This window comes from Staurois parvus, unplaced genomic scaffold (genome assembly GCF_062004578.1).
Source record: "Staurois parvus isolate SC_StPar_1 unplaced genomic scaffold, SC_StPar_1.0 ptg000379l, whole genome shotgun sequence".
Lineage (NCBI taxonomy): Eukaryota > Metazoa > Chordata > Amphibia > Anura > Ranidae > Staurois > Staurois parvus.
This window is the reverse complement of record NW_028318175.1, coordinates 518,757-536,345: the sequence shown is the minus strand read 5'-3', so window position 1 is coordinate 536,345 and position 17,589 is coordinate 518,757. Positions and strand designations below refer to the sequence as shown.

Genomic DNA, 17,589 nt, shown 5'->3' with positions numbered 1-17,589 from the left:
GTTGCCAAGGGGCTGCATGGCAGCTCATCATATGTCTTGTCAAGCATGTGGTGCCCAAGTGCCTGGTGTTTTGGCCATGATTGATCTGCTTCAGACAGGCTGCAAAAAGCAATGCTGCACATGTGTTGAAGGAAGCCCACACCAGAGAACTTTTGGGAGTCTGCCGGGAGTCAGCAGCACCCTGCACCTGTGGAGCGCTGTTGTATGATGTCATCGGTTGGCTGCCCTTACGCCTGCCCCTGGAGGACATCCTGCCTCATTGGAATTCTGCCTCCTCCTCACTATCCTTCTCTGTTCTCTAAGGCACCCAAGTATAGTCAGTGAACTCAACATCCCCTTCCTCCTCTAACAGGGCCCAAGGCGGCTCCTATAACACACTACACAAGGCTGCTGTATAAGCAGCCTTATATAGTGGGGGAGTTGACTTAGCCACTGAGCCATGATTGGCCATTGCATGCTTTGGCCAGTCACAATGTGCCACCAGAGCGCATTGCATTGTGGGGCGTGAACATCCTGCCGAACGTACCATATGTTCATGTGTTCGGTGAACACATGAACATACAACCTATCCCTAATATAAAGTAACTTGAATAACGAGCATGTTGTCGTTGATCACAAAACTGGTTAAGTTGTTAGACTTTGCAAACATGAGACAATTCCAGCTTGCCCAGGAATTGCATGTTGCTGCAGAAGAGAGGAGGCATGGACATGGCAGCCAGGCACAAGCAGTGGTGAGATATTAACTGCACTATGTCCACAGCCCCTAACTATCTCTTGTATCCTATCCACAGCCTCTAACCTTCTATATCCTGTCCGCAGCCTCTAACTATCTCCTGTATCCTGTCTGCAACCTCTAACCATCTCCTGTACCCTGTCCACAGTCTCTAACCATCTCTTGTATCATGTCCACAATCTCAAATCATCTCCTGTATCCTGTCTGAAGCCTCTAACCATCTGCTGTACCTTGTCCACAATCTCCAACCATCTCTTGTCTCATGTCTGCAGTCTCTGACCATCTCTTGAATAATGACTGCAGTCTGCAAAGGAATCAAGAGCAGGCCTCACAGGAGTCAGTCAGAAAATATTGGATAAAACCAGAGCTGCCAAGCTGGAGCCTGGAGAGGACCATCTGGCTGATTCCTGAAAAGTGCACCTGAGAGGATGTCTGACAGTGCCCCACCAGACCAGTTTGGGGGGGGGGGGGGGTAACTGATGTGAAGTTTCCCCTCTATATCAGTAAACCCCCTTACTTTTTTGTATTCACTTTATGGAAGGTGGTCTGTTGCAACAGTTTTCACTGAAACAGGTGGTGAGGGGAAACCTTCACATGGGAACATCCAAGCCTGGAGTGGCCATAGGGCATACCGGGCATTTGTCTGATGGCCCGGGGCTGCCCGGTCCATTGCCTGTCGATGATCGGGCTGTAAAGCAGAAGGTCACCACTCACCTTCTGCTATGCAGCTGTGCCTGTGATGGCTCTCCCGCCCCACCAAGATGTCATTTGGGACCAGCAGGTGGGGGGGATTTAGACCTGCTACCTGAAGCTCCAGATTGACATCCCTCCCCTCCAATGGTTATTAACACCTCTGTATAATCAGCAAGAGCTGATTGATGATAGGCTGTCTGTGTGGTGGATAAAAAAGAGGAATCCGATGGCTATCTCATGCATTGTGCACAGCTGATAGTGGTGGGATGGTGGCCCAGGCGGGCATCTGTCATTGTCAGTCAATGAGCAATCGGCTGTATGATGGAGATGGATCTTCTCCTCCAGGTGTGAGCACAGCAGTGTGTGTGTGTATGATCTGGGCTGATCTTCCTGGGGATAAAGGTGTGCACAGCTCAGCATTTGTCTGCACATGTGTTTTTTATTTACTTTATTTACATTATTTAATTACATATGTGTACACATTGTGTATTGTTTGATGTCAGGGTGCCATGCTGAACTCACCTTGAAGGTCTGATGTGGAAGACAACACTGTCATCAGTTCTTCCTGAGATGCTTGATCCTTTGATAAGGGGTATAGACATCCCCAACCACCACTGATACAGACATTCTCGACCACCTCCTTCATCAGGGACATACACATCCCCGACCACCTTCTTCATCAGGGGTATAGACATCCCCGACCACCTCTTTCATCAGGGGTATAGACATCCCTGACCACCTCCGTCATCAGGGGTATAGACATCCCTGACCACCTCCTTCATCAGGGATTCACCCTCCACTTGCCCTGTTTACCATTCCACCAAATCCAGAACAGAAATCGAGGGACCTTTATTCTATTGATCCTGGTGGCTACCTGGGATTTCCCCTTAATTTCTGAGTTGGTGGTTAATTGTCTATGGGACTGAAATTGAAGGGAAATCCCTCCAGCTGGACGCAGGTGACAAAACAGCCGGGGTTATATTAACCTGACTTATAGCTTAAACACATTAGCTGAGCACTGGTTAAACCTTGTAGGAGGAGTTTTCTTTCTGTTCTAGGAGGATGCAGAACCCCTGACCCTCTGTCTGGATAGTGCTGATTGGCCCTTTGCTGATCACATGCACTCTCCCAAGAAAAAAAAACACCTCTCTAGCAATACACACCAAACTGAGCATGTACAGATCATCTCCACATGATTTTTCTTATCAGGAGATAAGAGAGGGACACTGGAATAAGGGGAGGATCAGAGAAGTCAGGATCTAACAGCATTTTTACACAATGCAGAGATTTAACCCCGTAGGTTCCACAGTGAGTATAACAAGCATGCTTTACTGCATCTACAGACTGATTGTACTGTTGGGGGTTTAACCTTTAATATGGAAATAATGAATAATTGTGTCTTTCCTTGTACAGTTAAGCCGCAGACGGCGCTGAGCCATGATCAACAGATTGAAGATGGAATCACGGGATCTGTCCGTTGTGAAGTCAACAATTTTTACCCAGAAGCTGTGAAGATCCGATGGGTTAAATCCAGTAAAAGTAACAGAAGGAACTCACCTTGGGACAAGAATGTTTATTTCACAACTCTATTGGGGAACAGTGATGGGACATTTAGTGTGACCAGTGTGCTGACTGTGGAGCCGACTACAGACGTTGAACCCGGAGATGTATTCTTCTGTATTGTCAGCCACAGATCCCTGAAGGAGGAAATAACTCTCAGCTTTAACATGCCAAGTAAGTAGCCTTAGAATAGGATATCAGCAGAATTCGGCTCCAACTGCCTTCCACAAATCCCAGATCTTTCAGATTAGATCCAGAGATTTCTCAGCGTGAGGTTTCCAAAATACCAAATACTTGGGCTGCATTCACCCCCCAGCAAAAGCACTTACAGGCAATTTTGGTGTGTTTTTTTTTTTTTATGCATTTTTTTTGTTCAGATGTATTCAGGCTTGGGCAATTTTTTTTCAGCCAATGCAAAGCTAGTTACTAGGAGGAGGAGAAGGTTATTTATGTTTTTAAAAAAATCTTTTTCAGACACTTACATTGAAGTCTAGACATGTGCAGAACAAAATCAATAGTTTTGTTTAGTTTTGGATCAGTTCATTATGTTGCTAATTTTAATTTTGTTGCATTCATAATAATTATTATTATTATACAAGATTTTTATAGCGCTAACATAATGAAATTTATTTAGTTTATTTGCTTTCGACCAGATTAAAATTTTTCCAATGGATTCGAATTGAATTCAAATTGGAATCAAATTCATAATCAATGATATTTAATCGATCCAAATTCATTGTGAAAAATAGCTGGTTCTATTCTATTCAAAATTCAGATTTCAGAAGATTGCTATATTTTTTCTATTCTATTGTATTTTATTTTTCTATTGTATTGTTTTATTTTCTATTTTATACTATTCTATTCTTTATGAAATTTGGAAGAAAGCTATAGTCTATTCTAGTTTTGTTATTATCTTTTCTATTCTTTTTTAAGTTAGAATTTTGGAAGACAGCTACAGTATATTCTTTCTATTTTATTCTATTCTTTTTCAAATTTGAATTTCAGACGATGGCTATATTCTATTCTTTTCTATTCTATTTTTTTCCATTCTATTCTTTTTTTATTTTATTCTCTATTCTAGTCTATACTCTTGCTTTATTTTCTATTCTGTTTTAGCCTATTCTTTTCATCGGATGCAGTGGTATAAAGCATGCCACTACTGATCCATAAAGACACAGATGAGCAAGTTTGGGGTGGAGGAACTTGACTGGCCTGCACAGAGTCCTGACCTCAACCCCATAGAACACCTTTGGGATGAATTAGAGCGGAGACTGCGAGCCAGGCCTCCTCCCCCGACATCAGTGCCTGACCTGACAAATGTGCTTCTGGAAGAATGGTCCAACCTTCCCATAGACACCCTCCTAAACCTTGTGGACGGTGAAGCTGTTATAGCTGCAAAGAGCGGGACCAGCTCAATATTGAACCCTACGGACTAAGACTGGGAGGGGTCATTAAAGGTCATGTGCGTGGAAAGGGCGTGGCCAACTCAATATTGAATCCTACGGACTAAGACTGTTGGGCCACTAAAGTTCATGTGCGTGGAAAGTCCAGCGGCCCAATACCTTTGGGCAATATAGTATTGTGACGGAAGCGTAGGCGGGGCAGAACACACAAAGAAGATGGTAAATATACAAAGCTTTATTGAACTATGGAAGGCACTCAGTCAGGGTAAGAAGGTGCCGTCCAGGTACCCAAAAAGGGGAAGAGAGGGGCGGAGCCCAAAATAATTGTAATCTGGCCCACAATAGGGCAATCTAGGTAGCGATGGCCCGAGCACTCAGGGGGGCAGTCCAGGTAGCTACTATACTCCAGACACTCAATAGACAGTCCGAGCAAGTATTAACCCCGGCACTCAATGGGGAAGTTCAGGTAGGGGTAATCTGGGAACACATTAGGGGCAGTTCAGGGCATTCTGCAACATGTGGCTTGTAGGGACATTCACGGTAGGCGGCTTGCATGCACTCAGCAGCAGGCACTATAGGGGCAGTTCAGGCAAGGGTAATCTGGGCACACATTAGGGGCAGTTCAGGGCACTCCGCAACATGCAGCTTGTAGGGACACTCACTGTAGGCAGCTTGCAGACACTCAGCAGCCGGTGGCTTCCAGGGACACTCGATCAGCAGACAGGGGACAGCTTTCCAGGGACAAAGGGGTCAGCAGACAGGGATCCTCCCGGGGCTCAGCTTTCCAGGGACAACAGCAGGCTCTTGGGACTCAACGGGGTCTTGGCTGTGGGGTCTGACCTCAGCTCAGACCTCACACAGCTTTCCAAGGACAACAGCAGGCTCACAGGGACTCAGCGGGGTCTTGGCTGTGGGGTCTGACCTCAGCTCAGACCTCACACCGCTTTCCAGGGACAAAGCGGTCAGCAGACAGGGATCCTCACGGGGCTCAGCTTTCCAGGGACAACAGCAGGCTCACGGGGACTCAGCGGGGTCTTGGCTGTGGGGTCTGACCTCAGCTCAGACCTCACACAGCTTTCCGAGGACAACAGCAGGCTCACAGGGACTCAGCGGGGTCTTGGCTGCGGGGTCTGACCTCAGCTCAGACCTCACACCGCTTTCCAGGGACAAAGCGGTCAGCAGACAGGGATCCTCACAGGGCTCAGCTTTCCAGGGACAACAGCAGGCTCACAGGGACTCAGCGGGGTCTTGGCTGTGGGGTCTGACCTCAGCTCAGACCTCACACAGCTTTCCAAGGACAACAGCAGGCTCACAGGGACTCAGCGGGGTCTTGGCTGTGGGGTCTGACCTCAGCTCAGACCTCACACCGCTTTCCAGGGACAAAGTGGTCAGCAGACAGGGATCCTCACGGGGCTCAGCTTTCCAGGGACAACAGCAGGCTCACGGGGACTCAGCGGGGTCTTGGCTGTGGGGTCTGACCTCAGCTCAGACCTCCCAACAGTTGTTCTCTCTCGTGCAGGGGACCAACACAGCGGTCAGCTTGTCAGGGACACAGCAGGCTTGCAAGGGCTCGGTAGGGTCTTGGCTGTGGGGTCTGGCCTCAGCTCAGACCCCGCATAGCATCCTGTCCCTAGCGGTGGACGAACCGCAGGCTTGGCAACGGCCGACCCAGCGACGGGGCAACGAAGCACGCCCCCTGCACTTGGGCTCGAGCACAGCCTTTGTCTCCTGCAGGCGCAGAGCGCAGGAAGCCTCGTGCTCATGCTGCGCCCGCTGGGGGGGGGGGCGCACGGAGATAGGTTGGCTGCACTGTGTCGGGGTCTCCTGGTGGGGGGTCGCAACTCTTCCAGTGATATTACTGGGAGAGGGGTGATCCTCACCACAGGGGCCACTTCCTCTCATCCTGCACAGCCTTTCTTCAAAGGCTGCGGCAGGATGAGAGGACTCGGCTAGGGGAGAGGGAGGGGTGAGGTGACAACAGAGGGGTGAGGTGACAACAGGCCAGGGGACAGCAGGCACGGGGGGGTGGGGGAGGCATGGGCACTCCGTGACAAGTATATCTTCTCAGATGCTTAAATTCCAAAAGACTTCTTGATACACCTCGTGCTTCTATACACTGCAAACCATAAGCGTGTCTGTACACCTTCACCGGATGCGCTCTCACCTGATATATATGACCAAACCGCTAAGTGAGGTCATCAATGGCACGTGTCCCTTCTATGGACTGATGTCTTGTGTCCAATGGGCATGAATCTCCTCCACTCTTAGCTCTCCTCCTCCATCAAATATGCACCGAAAAGACATGACCAAAACATAGAGCTTTATCCTTACAAGACATTTATTGATAAAACAATATCCAGTATTCCCATCACATGTGTGTTGTATTAAAGCGCGTCTTGTAAAGTAACTCCAATATGATACTTCTAACACGGATCCTCCAACCGCTTGTGTGTAGCCAGCTGTCTTACGAATGTTGTGACATCAAAGCCCCTCTCCTACGCTAACTTTCTCTGTTGTCCATGGGCCTCTCAATACAGCTGTACTTAGGGATTCTTCCCCGAGCAGAACCCTCCTTTCTCTTCCACTTCCCTTGTAGGACAGGAGAGTGTGATACAGCTGGCTGCACAGTAGTGGTTGGAGGATTCGTACCATTCGGAGTATCATATTGGAGTTACTTTACAAGACGTGCTTTAATACAACACACATGTGATGGGAATACTGGATATTGTTTATCAATAAATGTTGTGTAAGGATAAAGCTCTATGTTTTGGTCATGTCTTTTCGGTGCATATTTGATGGAGGAGGAGAGCTAAGAGAGAGGAGGAGATTCATGCCCATTGGACACAAGACATCAGTCCATAGAAGGGACATGGGCCATTGATGACCTTACCTAGTGGTTTGGTCATATACATCAGGTGAGAGCAAATCCGGTGAAGGTGTACAGACACGCCTATTGGTTAGCAGTGTATAGAAGCACGAGGTGTTCCAAGAAGTAACGTGGAATTTAAGCATCTGAGAAGATATACAACTATATAGGACTATCAGCACATGGACACTTATTAACAGACGTTTATATTTGATTTGGTTTAGATCATCGGTGAAGCGTGGCACTTCATGTTTAACCCCCCCTGGCCGTATTCCCGAGTGTAGCTTGGGGTAAAGTTTTCAGTACCAAAAGTGGTAACCCCCCCGAGCTACACTCGGGAATACACTGCAGCGTTGCTCCGGGATCTCTTCTTCACTTACCTTGTCCTTCACTCTTGCGATGTCCCCCCTGCAGCGTCCCCGGCTGATGCCAGCATCCGCCTTCCGGGTTCCGTTCCCTGCGACGTCGGGACGTACGGGGGACGGAACTGGCAGGAAATTTAGAAATGTGAAAAAGTGACATTCACTAAATACACTAAAATCACATCGTATAACATTCCTGTATCAAACCATTTCACATACATTTTGTCCCGAGTGCTTTGTCCAGCGCCCTGCCTGCATTTTTACCGCCCTTTCTGCCTGGAAACTGAGAAACGTCCATGGCGTCCAAAAAGCGTCCCTTTAGGTCAGATGCGGTTTTAGACCGGCTAGAGAACAGCGATAGTAAATCAGAACCACTTGCAGAATTGAGTGATAATGATTCGTGGGGGAAATTCCTCATCAGACACTGAAAACGATTCTGCGACTGAGCTCAGCGATGTGCGAACTTGGCGCTCTATTTCCCATTTCAGTGTTTTTGGTTTGATTATATTATTGAATTAAATTTATTATTATATTATTTTTTATGATTTATTAAATTATAATTTATGATTTCGTGTTTCAAATTTTATCCTCCCCGGGATGTTTACTAGACTCTTGTTAGGAAAGATTTCAGTGAGTTATTCCTAAGAATTACAGGCCTACAAAAAAAATCCATATTTCCATGCAAAAAAAATGTACCGCTTTGAGCACAGAAATACTGACATAATCAGATCGCTAGGGAGGTTAAAACCTTTGTCCCCTGTTTAAGTATCTGGCATGAATTTTGAGGAGTACCCCACACTGACCTTATATCAGACCCTTATCCAGGCTGGCCAGCAATGGAAGGGACTGGCAGTGTGCATATGTCCCCTCCCTCCTCCTGAACCATATCTGGCAACGTTGCCCCCTCCCCCACAAGACAGATTGCCTCTAGGTTGATGGAGACAACAAGCAGAGCCGGTGCTACCACTAAGCGATCTAGGCAGTCACCTAGGGCACACAACCTCCTAGGGGCGCAGCCAAGGCTGTTAGTTTATGTACTCTCCAACATGGCTGGATCTAGGTGGGTTCTGGGGCAGGCTACCCCCCCCCCCAGATTTCAGTTGTGGTCCCCCCAGACCGGTCTTTCAATGGGCACTGTGCCTGGCTGCTGAGTGTTAAAAGGAGAAGGGGGGTTGGTTAAGGTGGGAGGATTTAATGCTGGGAAGGGTAATTTGGAGGGGGCTTCTCTAGAGCAGGGATATGGGGGAATTTGCCCTAGGTGGGGGGATTCAAGGAAGAGGATTGGTGCTGGGAGGGGGGGGGGTTGGGGGATTTGTGATAGGAAGGGAGATTGGGGGAGGGGAATTTGTGCTAGGAGGGGGGATTTGTGATAGGAGGGGGGATGGGGGGAATTTGTACTAGGAGGGGTGTTTTGGGGGATTTGTGCTAAAGGGGGGATTGGGGAAAATTGTGCTAGGAGGGAGATTCAGGGCGGATTGTGTTAGGAGGGGGGATTTGTGATAGGAGGGGTTACTGGGGGGGATTGTATTAAGAGGGGGGTTTGGGGGGGATTGTGTTAAGAGGGGGCAATTTGTGAAATGGGGGAAATTTGTGCTAAAAGCAGGGATTGTGCTAGGAGGGAGGTTTAGAGGGGATTGTGTTAGGAGGTGGGATTGGAGGGGGGGATTTGTACTAGGAGGGGGGTTTGGGGGGTATTGTGTTAAGAGGGGGGATTTGTGAAAGGGGGGGAAATTTGTGCTAAAAGGGGGATTGTGCTAGGTGGGGAGGTGGAATTTGTGCTGGTAAGGGTAATTTGGAGGGAATTGTGCTAGGAGGGATTGAGGGGGATTTGTGAAGAAGGAGGTGATATTTAGGCTAGGAGGAGGGATTTGGGGGGAGAGGATTTGTGCTAGGGTGGAAAATTTGAGGGGAAAGAGGATGCGTGCTAGGAGGGGTGAAGCAGAACTACAGGTGAAGTTTTTTATTTTTTTTTGTTGGGATGAGGGTGCAAGTAGCTGGTCTTGCCTAGGGCACAAATTAGCCTACCACTACCCTGGGAAAAGTGACTCATCCTCACATCCTTGGCCCAGTGGATGTGGGAGTCTGTTGGGAGGCACTTAAAAAAAAAAAAAGAAAATGGGGGGCCCACAGATATCTGACCCTACCCTCTACATGAATGAGTAAGGGGTACAGAGTACCTTGTTACTCATTCAAAATAAAAATTTCATTGCAGATAAAATACAACATGCTCAGTAGAAAGGTCCTTTAACCCCTCGCTTACCGGACACTTCTACCCCCTTCCTGTCCAGGCCAATTTTCAGCTTTCAGCGCTATCACACTTTGAATGACAATTGCGCGGTCATGCAACACTGTACCCGTATGAAATTTTAATTATTTTTTTGTGACAAATAAAGCTTTATTTTGGTGGTATTTAATCACCTTGGGATTTTTTATTTTTTCTTAAACAGACCAAAAACCACAGAAAATTTTGAAAAAAAAAGTTTTTTCTTAGTTTTTGTTATAAAATTTTGTAAATTAGTGATTTTTCTTCTTCACTGATGTGCACTAATGAGGCTGTAGTGATGGGCACTGATAGGCTGCACTGATGGACACTGATAGGTGGCACTGGTAGGTGGCACTGATGGGCACTGATGGGCAATGACAGGCATCACTGATGGGCACTGAAAGGCAGCACTCATTTATGGCACTGACTGGCAGCACTGATAGGCGGCACTGACTTGCACTGATATGCAGCACTGACTGGCACTGTTAGGCAGCACTGATAGGCAGCACTGATGGGCACTGATGCACACTGATAGGCGGCACTGACTGGCATTGATAGGTGGCACTGAAAGGCTGCTCAGATGGGCACTGATATGTGGCATTGATTTGCACTGGTAGGCAGTGAAATGTGGCACTGATGTGGCACTGATGGGCACTGGCAGGTGGCATGGATGAGGAACTGACACATGGCATTGATGGACACTGACAGGTGGCACTGCTGGGGCTACACTGATCATCAGCGCACACTGATCATCAGTGCTCTGATGATCAGTGTAGTTGTCCCCTACGAGGAATGCCGATTACCGGCTCTCCTCTCCTCATGAGCTGTCAGTGTGACAGCTCGTGAGGAGAGAAATGCAGATAACCGGCATTTCCCGGGTTACATGTGATCAGCTGTGATTGGACACAGCTGATCACATGACCGAGCCGACAGCTTTGGCTCTTTCCATGGATCGGTGATCCGCTGTGTCCAAGGGACACAGCGCACCGCCGATCGCTGCGTTCTGCGCTCCCAGAGCCACGCATGCGTGGTGAGAATGGGAGGATGTCATATGACGTCCTCGCAGAACGAGAGAGCCGCCTTGCGCTCAGCATTGGACTATATGGTGGGCGGGAGGCGGTTAAAAAAAAAGTATGTACTGGATGTCTCCTGATGTAAATCCAACAACAGTCCTGCCATCTCGCGATGTAGATTCAGCATCAATCACAATAATTGAGTGACAACCCACCACAATGACAATGCTGCCCCACCACAATGGCAGCCTGCTAAATGTCAACAAACCAACCTGGATGCTGGGTGATGTCACTCACCAAATACTGTATGATCATGGCCACTTTTGATCAATGACATCATGCAGGATCCCTGCCATCGTGTTTACAATGTGAAACAACCTGTAAGGTCCCTGGTGGTAGAACCTGAAGTGCAGAGGAAGGCTTCCCTTGCAGCTCTGGATCAGGGGCCCTGGCAGAGTAACAGGGAGCGCAGGGGCACAGAGGTGCACGAGTGACTGGTAGGACTTCTGTGGATGGATGTTAACGAGCATCAGGAATGCAGGAGCAGCTGGTGGATGGCACACTGGCAGAAGTGCAGGAGCAGGATACTGGCAAGGAGAAGCCGGTTCAGGTGCAGGAGCAGAGTAAGGCAAGGTCAGGCGGTCCGGGTCGGCAACTAACAGGCAGAGTAAGCAGAAACGGCAGGCAGAAGAATAGACAAAGGGCTGGCCAGGGGTCAGTGCAGGCAGAGTTCAAGTAGGGTCAATAACAGGTCAGATCAGCAACAGAATCACAGGTCACAGGATGCACGGGTGCTCAAAAGTAATATACCAAACGGCACCAATGCAAGGTACTAGCCTAACTTAAATAGCCCGCCTTGTGCCAATGCGCCGTCACGCATGTGCACTTACGTGCATTCGCTAATCAGCAATGAGTAGGGCTAACGGGTTCTGCGCCTGTGCATAGATATGCGCATTCCCTGACACAACCCATCAGGAAGCGGTCATTCAGTGGTGGTAGTGATACCACAGCTAAATGAATGTCTTCATTGTGTCATGTCTGGCTGTTTTGTTCGCCCATTACCAAAACTGCACACAGGCTGGTTTTGGGTTGAACTCATCCCTACCAGAAGCTCATCCCTAGCTGCTAAAATAAATGTGCAATATTTTGGGGTTATGAAGAATTGAAGAATTGTAGGATGTTGTGAGTTCAGCTTGTAAAGGTAAAAAAAATGCTGGTCCCGATGAAGCTGATTGAGATACATCTATCAGTGAAACGTGTTGATGTCACGTCTGTGACGTCGCGGATGGCCATGATTCCATAGAGGTAGCTGGAAACCATGATGGGAGAAATACAGACATGGAAGAGCTAAGTACTGAATGGAGACATGAATAGCAGCTCAGATGTGAACAATATGTGAAATGCCAGGTGGAGGAAAAGGAGACAAACGAGTTGGGACGGCAATGAACACAGAACAGCAATGATCACGGAGGATGACATACCTGATGTAGAGAGGGCGAGCCAAATCATAGTAGACGCCGCACGCCCTGGCGGTGAGTAATCACACCTATTCATATATATGCAGCTTCTCACCTTGACCTTACTGCTTTATGAAGCTAGAAGCCTGTGCTGAACTATGTGTACCGACTACCATCTTCTCTGCTTTTGAACTACTGCCGTTACTGCCTCGCTGAGAACTTCACCTGTTCTGAACTGCCTACCACTAGATGTCTCTTCAGTCTCCCACCATAAGACAATGAATCCAGCGATAGAAGTCATGGGACTTGTAACAACAAATGATCTTTCTGGAGAACAAATTCATTACAGTTGAGGGCTCTTCACACAATGGTCTACCATTCCCCAAATACTTTGCATCACTCTCATCTCTGACTATCCAAAATAGGGGGGCTAGCCTATAATACTCTGAGTAGACGACCGATGTAAGTCACTGTCTGGTTTCCTATACTCGTAACTATATGGCCATACCGTGATGTCATGTTTCATTTAATTTTAAGGGAGATAGACAACATTGTCTGGGGTGAGGTGATGAATCTAAAAACAATAAACCCAAGCCAATATCCATTTTTTGAACTCTATATGCACATATATTTAATATTTTAATCAATAAATGCAGCTTTGTAAAATACTCACATATGGTTTACCGCATTGGTCCCCTAATGTAACCGCTTTCTGGTGGACATCTAGTTCACAAAAACCTCTCTTTGTTGATAAGTAGTGCTTGATTACTGGGACCACACCTTCAGTATATTGCAAAAAGTGTTGGGCTGCCTGGTTTTCCACACACATGAACTTCAACGGCCCCCCAATCTTAGTCCGTAGGGTCTAATATTGAGTTGGCCCCGCCCTTTGCAGCTATAACAGCTTCAACTCTTCTAGAAAGGATGTCCACAAGGTTTAGGAGGGTGTCTATTGTTGGGAATGCAACAGCATGTACCATAATAGCACTTGACCAGTAGATGACACTGTACACTAAGGTCACTAGTTGTGCATATGTGTAAGACTTGTTGGTTCTCTCTCTTCCTCTCTTCTCTCTATCTTCGGGAAGTAATATGTCTGCTATCACAATCTGCTGAAATGTGCTTTGTATGTTTGCAACTTAAGCCACACAAGTAAAGTCAGAATTCTGCCTCATCACTACCAGTGTCTTCTCTAACACATAACCAACAGGTTATGGGCCCAGCTCCAGACACTGGAAAAAGGAGAACTACAAGCAAGTAAGTGCTGCATTTACAATCCTACCAAATCCTGTGTGAGGAGACAAGAGCTGTATCCAATTCACTGAAAGATGGCAAGTGCTTCAGATATGAAGTTTACAATAGCAAAGCTCAACAATACCAACTACCAGCTATGGAAGTTTAAGCTTGAAATGCTGTTATCCAAAGATGACTTGTGGCCGGTACTAGATACACACAGACCCAATGACAACCCGGAAGAATGGGACAGGAGAAACAGGCAAGCAAAAGCAGTCATAAGCCTGTTAGTGGAGGACGATCAACTCATTCATATAAGGAAAGAAAACACAGCTAAAGGTATGTGGACTGCATTACAAAAACTGCATGAACGTGCAAACCTAAACAGTAAACTATATCTGCTGCGCAAACTGTATAAGATGAGGCTGGAAAAATGGCAGGAAATGGGTAAACATGTAAATGCTATGCTAGAAATTGTGTACCAGCTGGGTGCAATAGGTGAAGAAATAAAAGGAAACCATGTTGTGGCACTACTTCTGTGCAGCCTTCCAGAATCATACAGTGCCCTTACAAATGCTCTAGAAACTAGACCGGGAACTGAACTGACGCTAGAATATGTTAAGGGAAAATTAATTGATGAATACAGCAGAAGAAAGGAAAATTTGCATAGTGAAGAGAACGAGAGACCAGAGGCAGCTCTGAAGGTGCATGAAGGCATAAGACAAAGCAAAGAAACCAGAGTATGTTTTCGCTGCAAAAAGGCCGGTCACCTGAAAAAGAACTGTTCAATCTGGAAAGCTGAACAGCAAAAGCGGGAGCTACCCACAAGAAAAAGAGCTAAAGCGGTCATGAAAGAAAATGAAAGTGCATCATGGAGTGGTACTTTTAAAGTGACTCAGAATAGTACCTCACATGGATGGTACATTGATTCAGGGGCAACAAGTCACATGACAAGCGACGAGACATTCTTCACAGAAATTGATTTTAGTGTAAAAGATAAAAGTCTCCCTAGCAAATGGGAAAAGTATTACAGCGGAAGGTAATGGTCAGGGATTTCTGAACTGCAAAACGCCATCAGGGGGCAAGCAGAGCATCCTTGTAAAGAACGTTCTATATGTTCCAAGCCTAGAAGGAAGCCTTCTATCAGTTAAAACCCTTGCAAGCAATGGACTCACTGTCCAGTTCAGAGGTGATGAATGCACAATTCAAAATGGAAAGCAAATTCTAACAAGAGGAAGATTAAATGAACATCTGTACAAACTCGTCACTGAAAGTGAGAAGGCTAATGCGGAAACTCATAACCCACATGACAAGTGCATCCACCTGTGGCATAGAAGATTGGGGCATCGAAACCCAGAAGCACTTTGCAAAGAGAGGTCTATCAGAAGACATGAAAATATTGCCTTGCCACACACTCAGCAAGTGCACGTGTTGCATCAAAGCAAAGGCCACCCGAACCTCTCTTCCACAGACCAGTCAGAGTAAAACCATCAAACCCATGGAACTGATACACAGTGATGTGTGCGGACCAATGAAAACCATCACACCTGGCGGGAACAGATATTTACTGACTTTCATCGACGATTATTCTAGGTACACAATAACGTATCTAATAAAGCACAAAAGTGAAACTTGTTGCTTGTCATAGCTACAAACTCTTGAAGTTTTTCTAATGTCTCAAAGGAAACCTGGAATAATACGCACTGACAATGGAGGGGAATATATGAATAAAGAGATGGAATCATACCTAAAGAAACAAGGTATTATACACCAAACAACCGTACTATACACTCCTGAGCAAAACAGCGTAGCGCAAAGAAAGAATCGCACTCTTGTAGAAATGACCAGATGTATGATTACAGACGCTGCCTTACCTAACAAATACTGGGGAGAAGCAATAATGACTGCAACATACCTACAAAACAGGCTCCCATCAAAAGCTATTGAGAGTACACCATATGAAATGTGGAATGGATCAAAACCTAACGTAGGACACATCAGAGTGTTTGGCTGTAAAGCATATGCCCACATTCCAAGTCAGAAACGCTCCAAGTTGGAGAACAAAGCCATAGAAGGCATTCTGGTGGGCTACAGTGAGCAGAGTAAGGGATATAGAATCCTTTGCCCAAAGACCAACAAGGTCACAGTAAGCCGCAGTGTTTATTTTGATGAAAGTGAAGCACCAGATAATACAATTCTTGAAAAATGTGGAGAGGATTTACATGCTGAATCAGCAAGAGACACTGACCCATGCGAAGCAGGACAAGAGCCAGAACAAAAAGTGGAACTTACAATCAACGAGCCAATAGAACCCACTGAACAACAAGAAATCAGAAGATCCTTTCGAATGACAAAAGGGATACCACCCCGCAGGTTATCATACGCTGCTAAAACACATCAAACACAGGAGCCAACATCCTGGGAAGACATAGAAACTTTGCCGAGAAGGGAAGCCGATCGGTGGAGAAAAGCAGCTGAAGAAGAAATAAATCACTTCAAGAAAATAAAACTTGGTCACTAACAGAACTCCCTCCTGGTCGCAAAACCATCTGAAACAAGTGACTGTTGCGCTCTCTTCAACTGAAGTGGAATACATAGCAGCAGCACATGCATGCCAAGAAGCCATTTGGATTCATCAACTTCTACTAGACATGGGACTGAATATGTCACAACCCACACCCATCTTTGAAGACAATCAGGGATGCATAAAGCTTGCACACTCTGAGAAGATTAACCCAAGAACCAAGCACATTGATATAAGATATCATCTGCTCAGAGACATGCAAGAACAAGGGGTTATCGACATCCAGTACTGCCCATCAGAGGAGATGACTGCAGACACACTCACCAAACCTTTGCCAAGAGAACGTCATTGTTTTCTACAAAAGAGACTAAATGTCATTTAATTATGCACATGCCGTTGAGAAGGGGTGTTGGGAATGCAACAGCATGTACCATAATGTACTGTATATAGTATTTGTGTGTTAATAGCACTTGACCAGTAGATGGCACTGTACACTAAGGTCACTAGTTGTGCATATGTGTAAGACTTGTTGGTTCTCCCTCTTCCTCTCTTCTCTCTATCTTCAGGAAGTAATATGTCTGCTATTACAATCTGCTGAAATGTGCTTTGTATGTTTGCAACTTAAGCCACACAAGTAAAGTCTGAATTCTGCCTCATCACTACCAGTGTCTTCTCTAACACATAACCAACATCTATGGGAAGGTTGGACCATTCTTCCAGAAGCACATTTGTCAGGTCAGGCACTGATGTCGGGGGAGGAGGCCTGGCTCGCAGTCTCCGCTCTAATTCATTCCAAAGGTGTTCTGTGGGGTTGAGGTCAGGACTCTGTGCAGGCCAGTCAAGTTCCTCCACCCCAAACTTGCTCCTCCATGTCTTTATGGACCTTGCTTTGTGCACTGGTGCGCAGTCATGTTGGAACAGGAAGGGGCCATCCCCAAACTCTTCCCACAAAGAACATGAAGTGAATCAAAGCTTGCGTGTATCTGGAGATATCGTCCACTGGGCATTCAACAATGCTGGTAAAGCATCTTTGGGAATGTTGACCATGGTGACTGAATGTATGAGAGAGTGGACCCTTGTCCAAAAGCGGAGAACCTTGGAACAGGTCCACCATGTATGGAGGGCCGTTTCCACCTGGCCACAGCCTCGAAAGCAGGAGGATAAGGATACATTTTGGTTAGGCATTCAAGTACCAAGCACTATCTAGTGTACACTTTGTAGCCCTCCTCAAAACAATGCTACTTGTTACACCTTCTGGATGTGGCACACCATATGCACTATAATGCCAAAGGTTTTGGGACGCCTGCCCACACCCACATATGAACTTTAATGGCATCAAAAACGTAGTCCATAGGTTCAATATTGAGTTGGCCCCGCCCTTTGTAGCTATAACAGCTTCAGCTCATCTGGGAAAGCCGTTCACAAGGTTTAGGAGGGTGTCTATGGGAAGGTTTGACCATTCTTCCAGAATCTCATTTGTGA

At 46.5% G+C, this 17,589-nt stretch overlaps 1 protein-coding gene across 1 annotated transcript in view; it reads left to right on the top strand.

Moving 5' to 3' along the window:
* LOC149456053 (uncharacterized) overlaps nucleotides 1–17,589 on the top strand; it is a 140,367-nt gene that overhangs the window by 44,224 nt on the left and 78,554 nt on the right. The window contains exon 3 of the mRNA XM_089685530.1: nucleotides 2,840–3,160. Coding sequence (XP_089541656.1) covers nucleotides 2,840–3,160 — 321 coding nt within the window. The remainder of the gene's footprint in view (nucleotides 1–2,839; nucleotides 3,161–17,589) is intronic.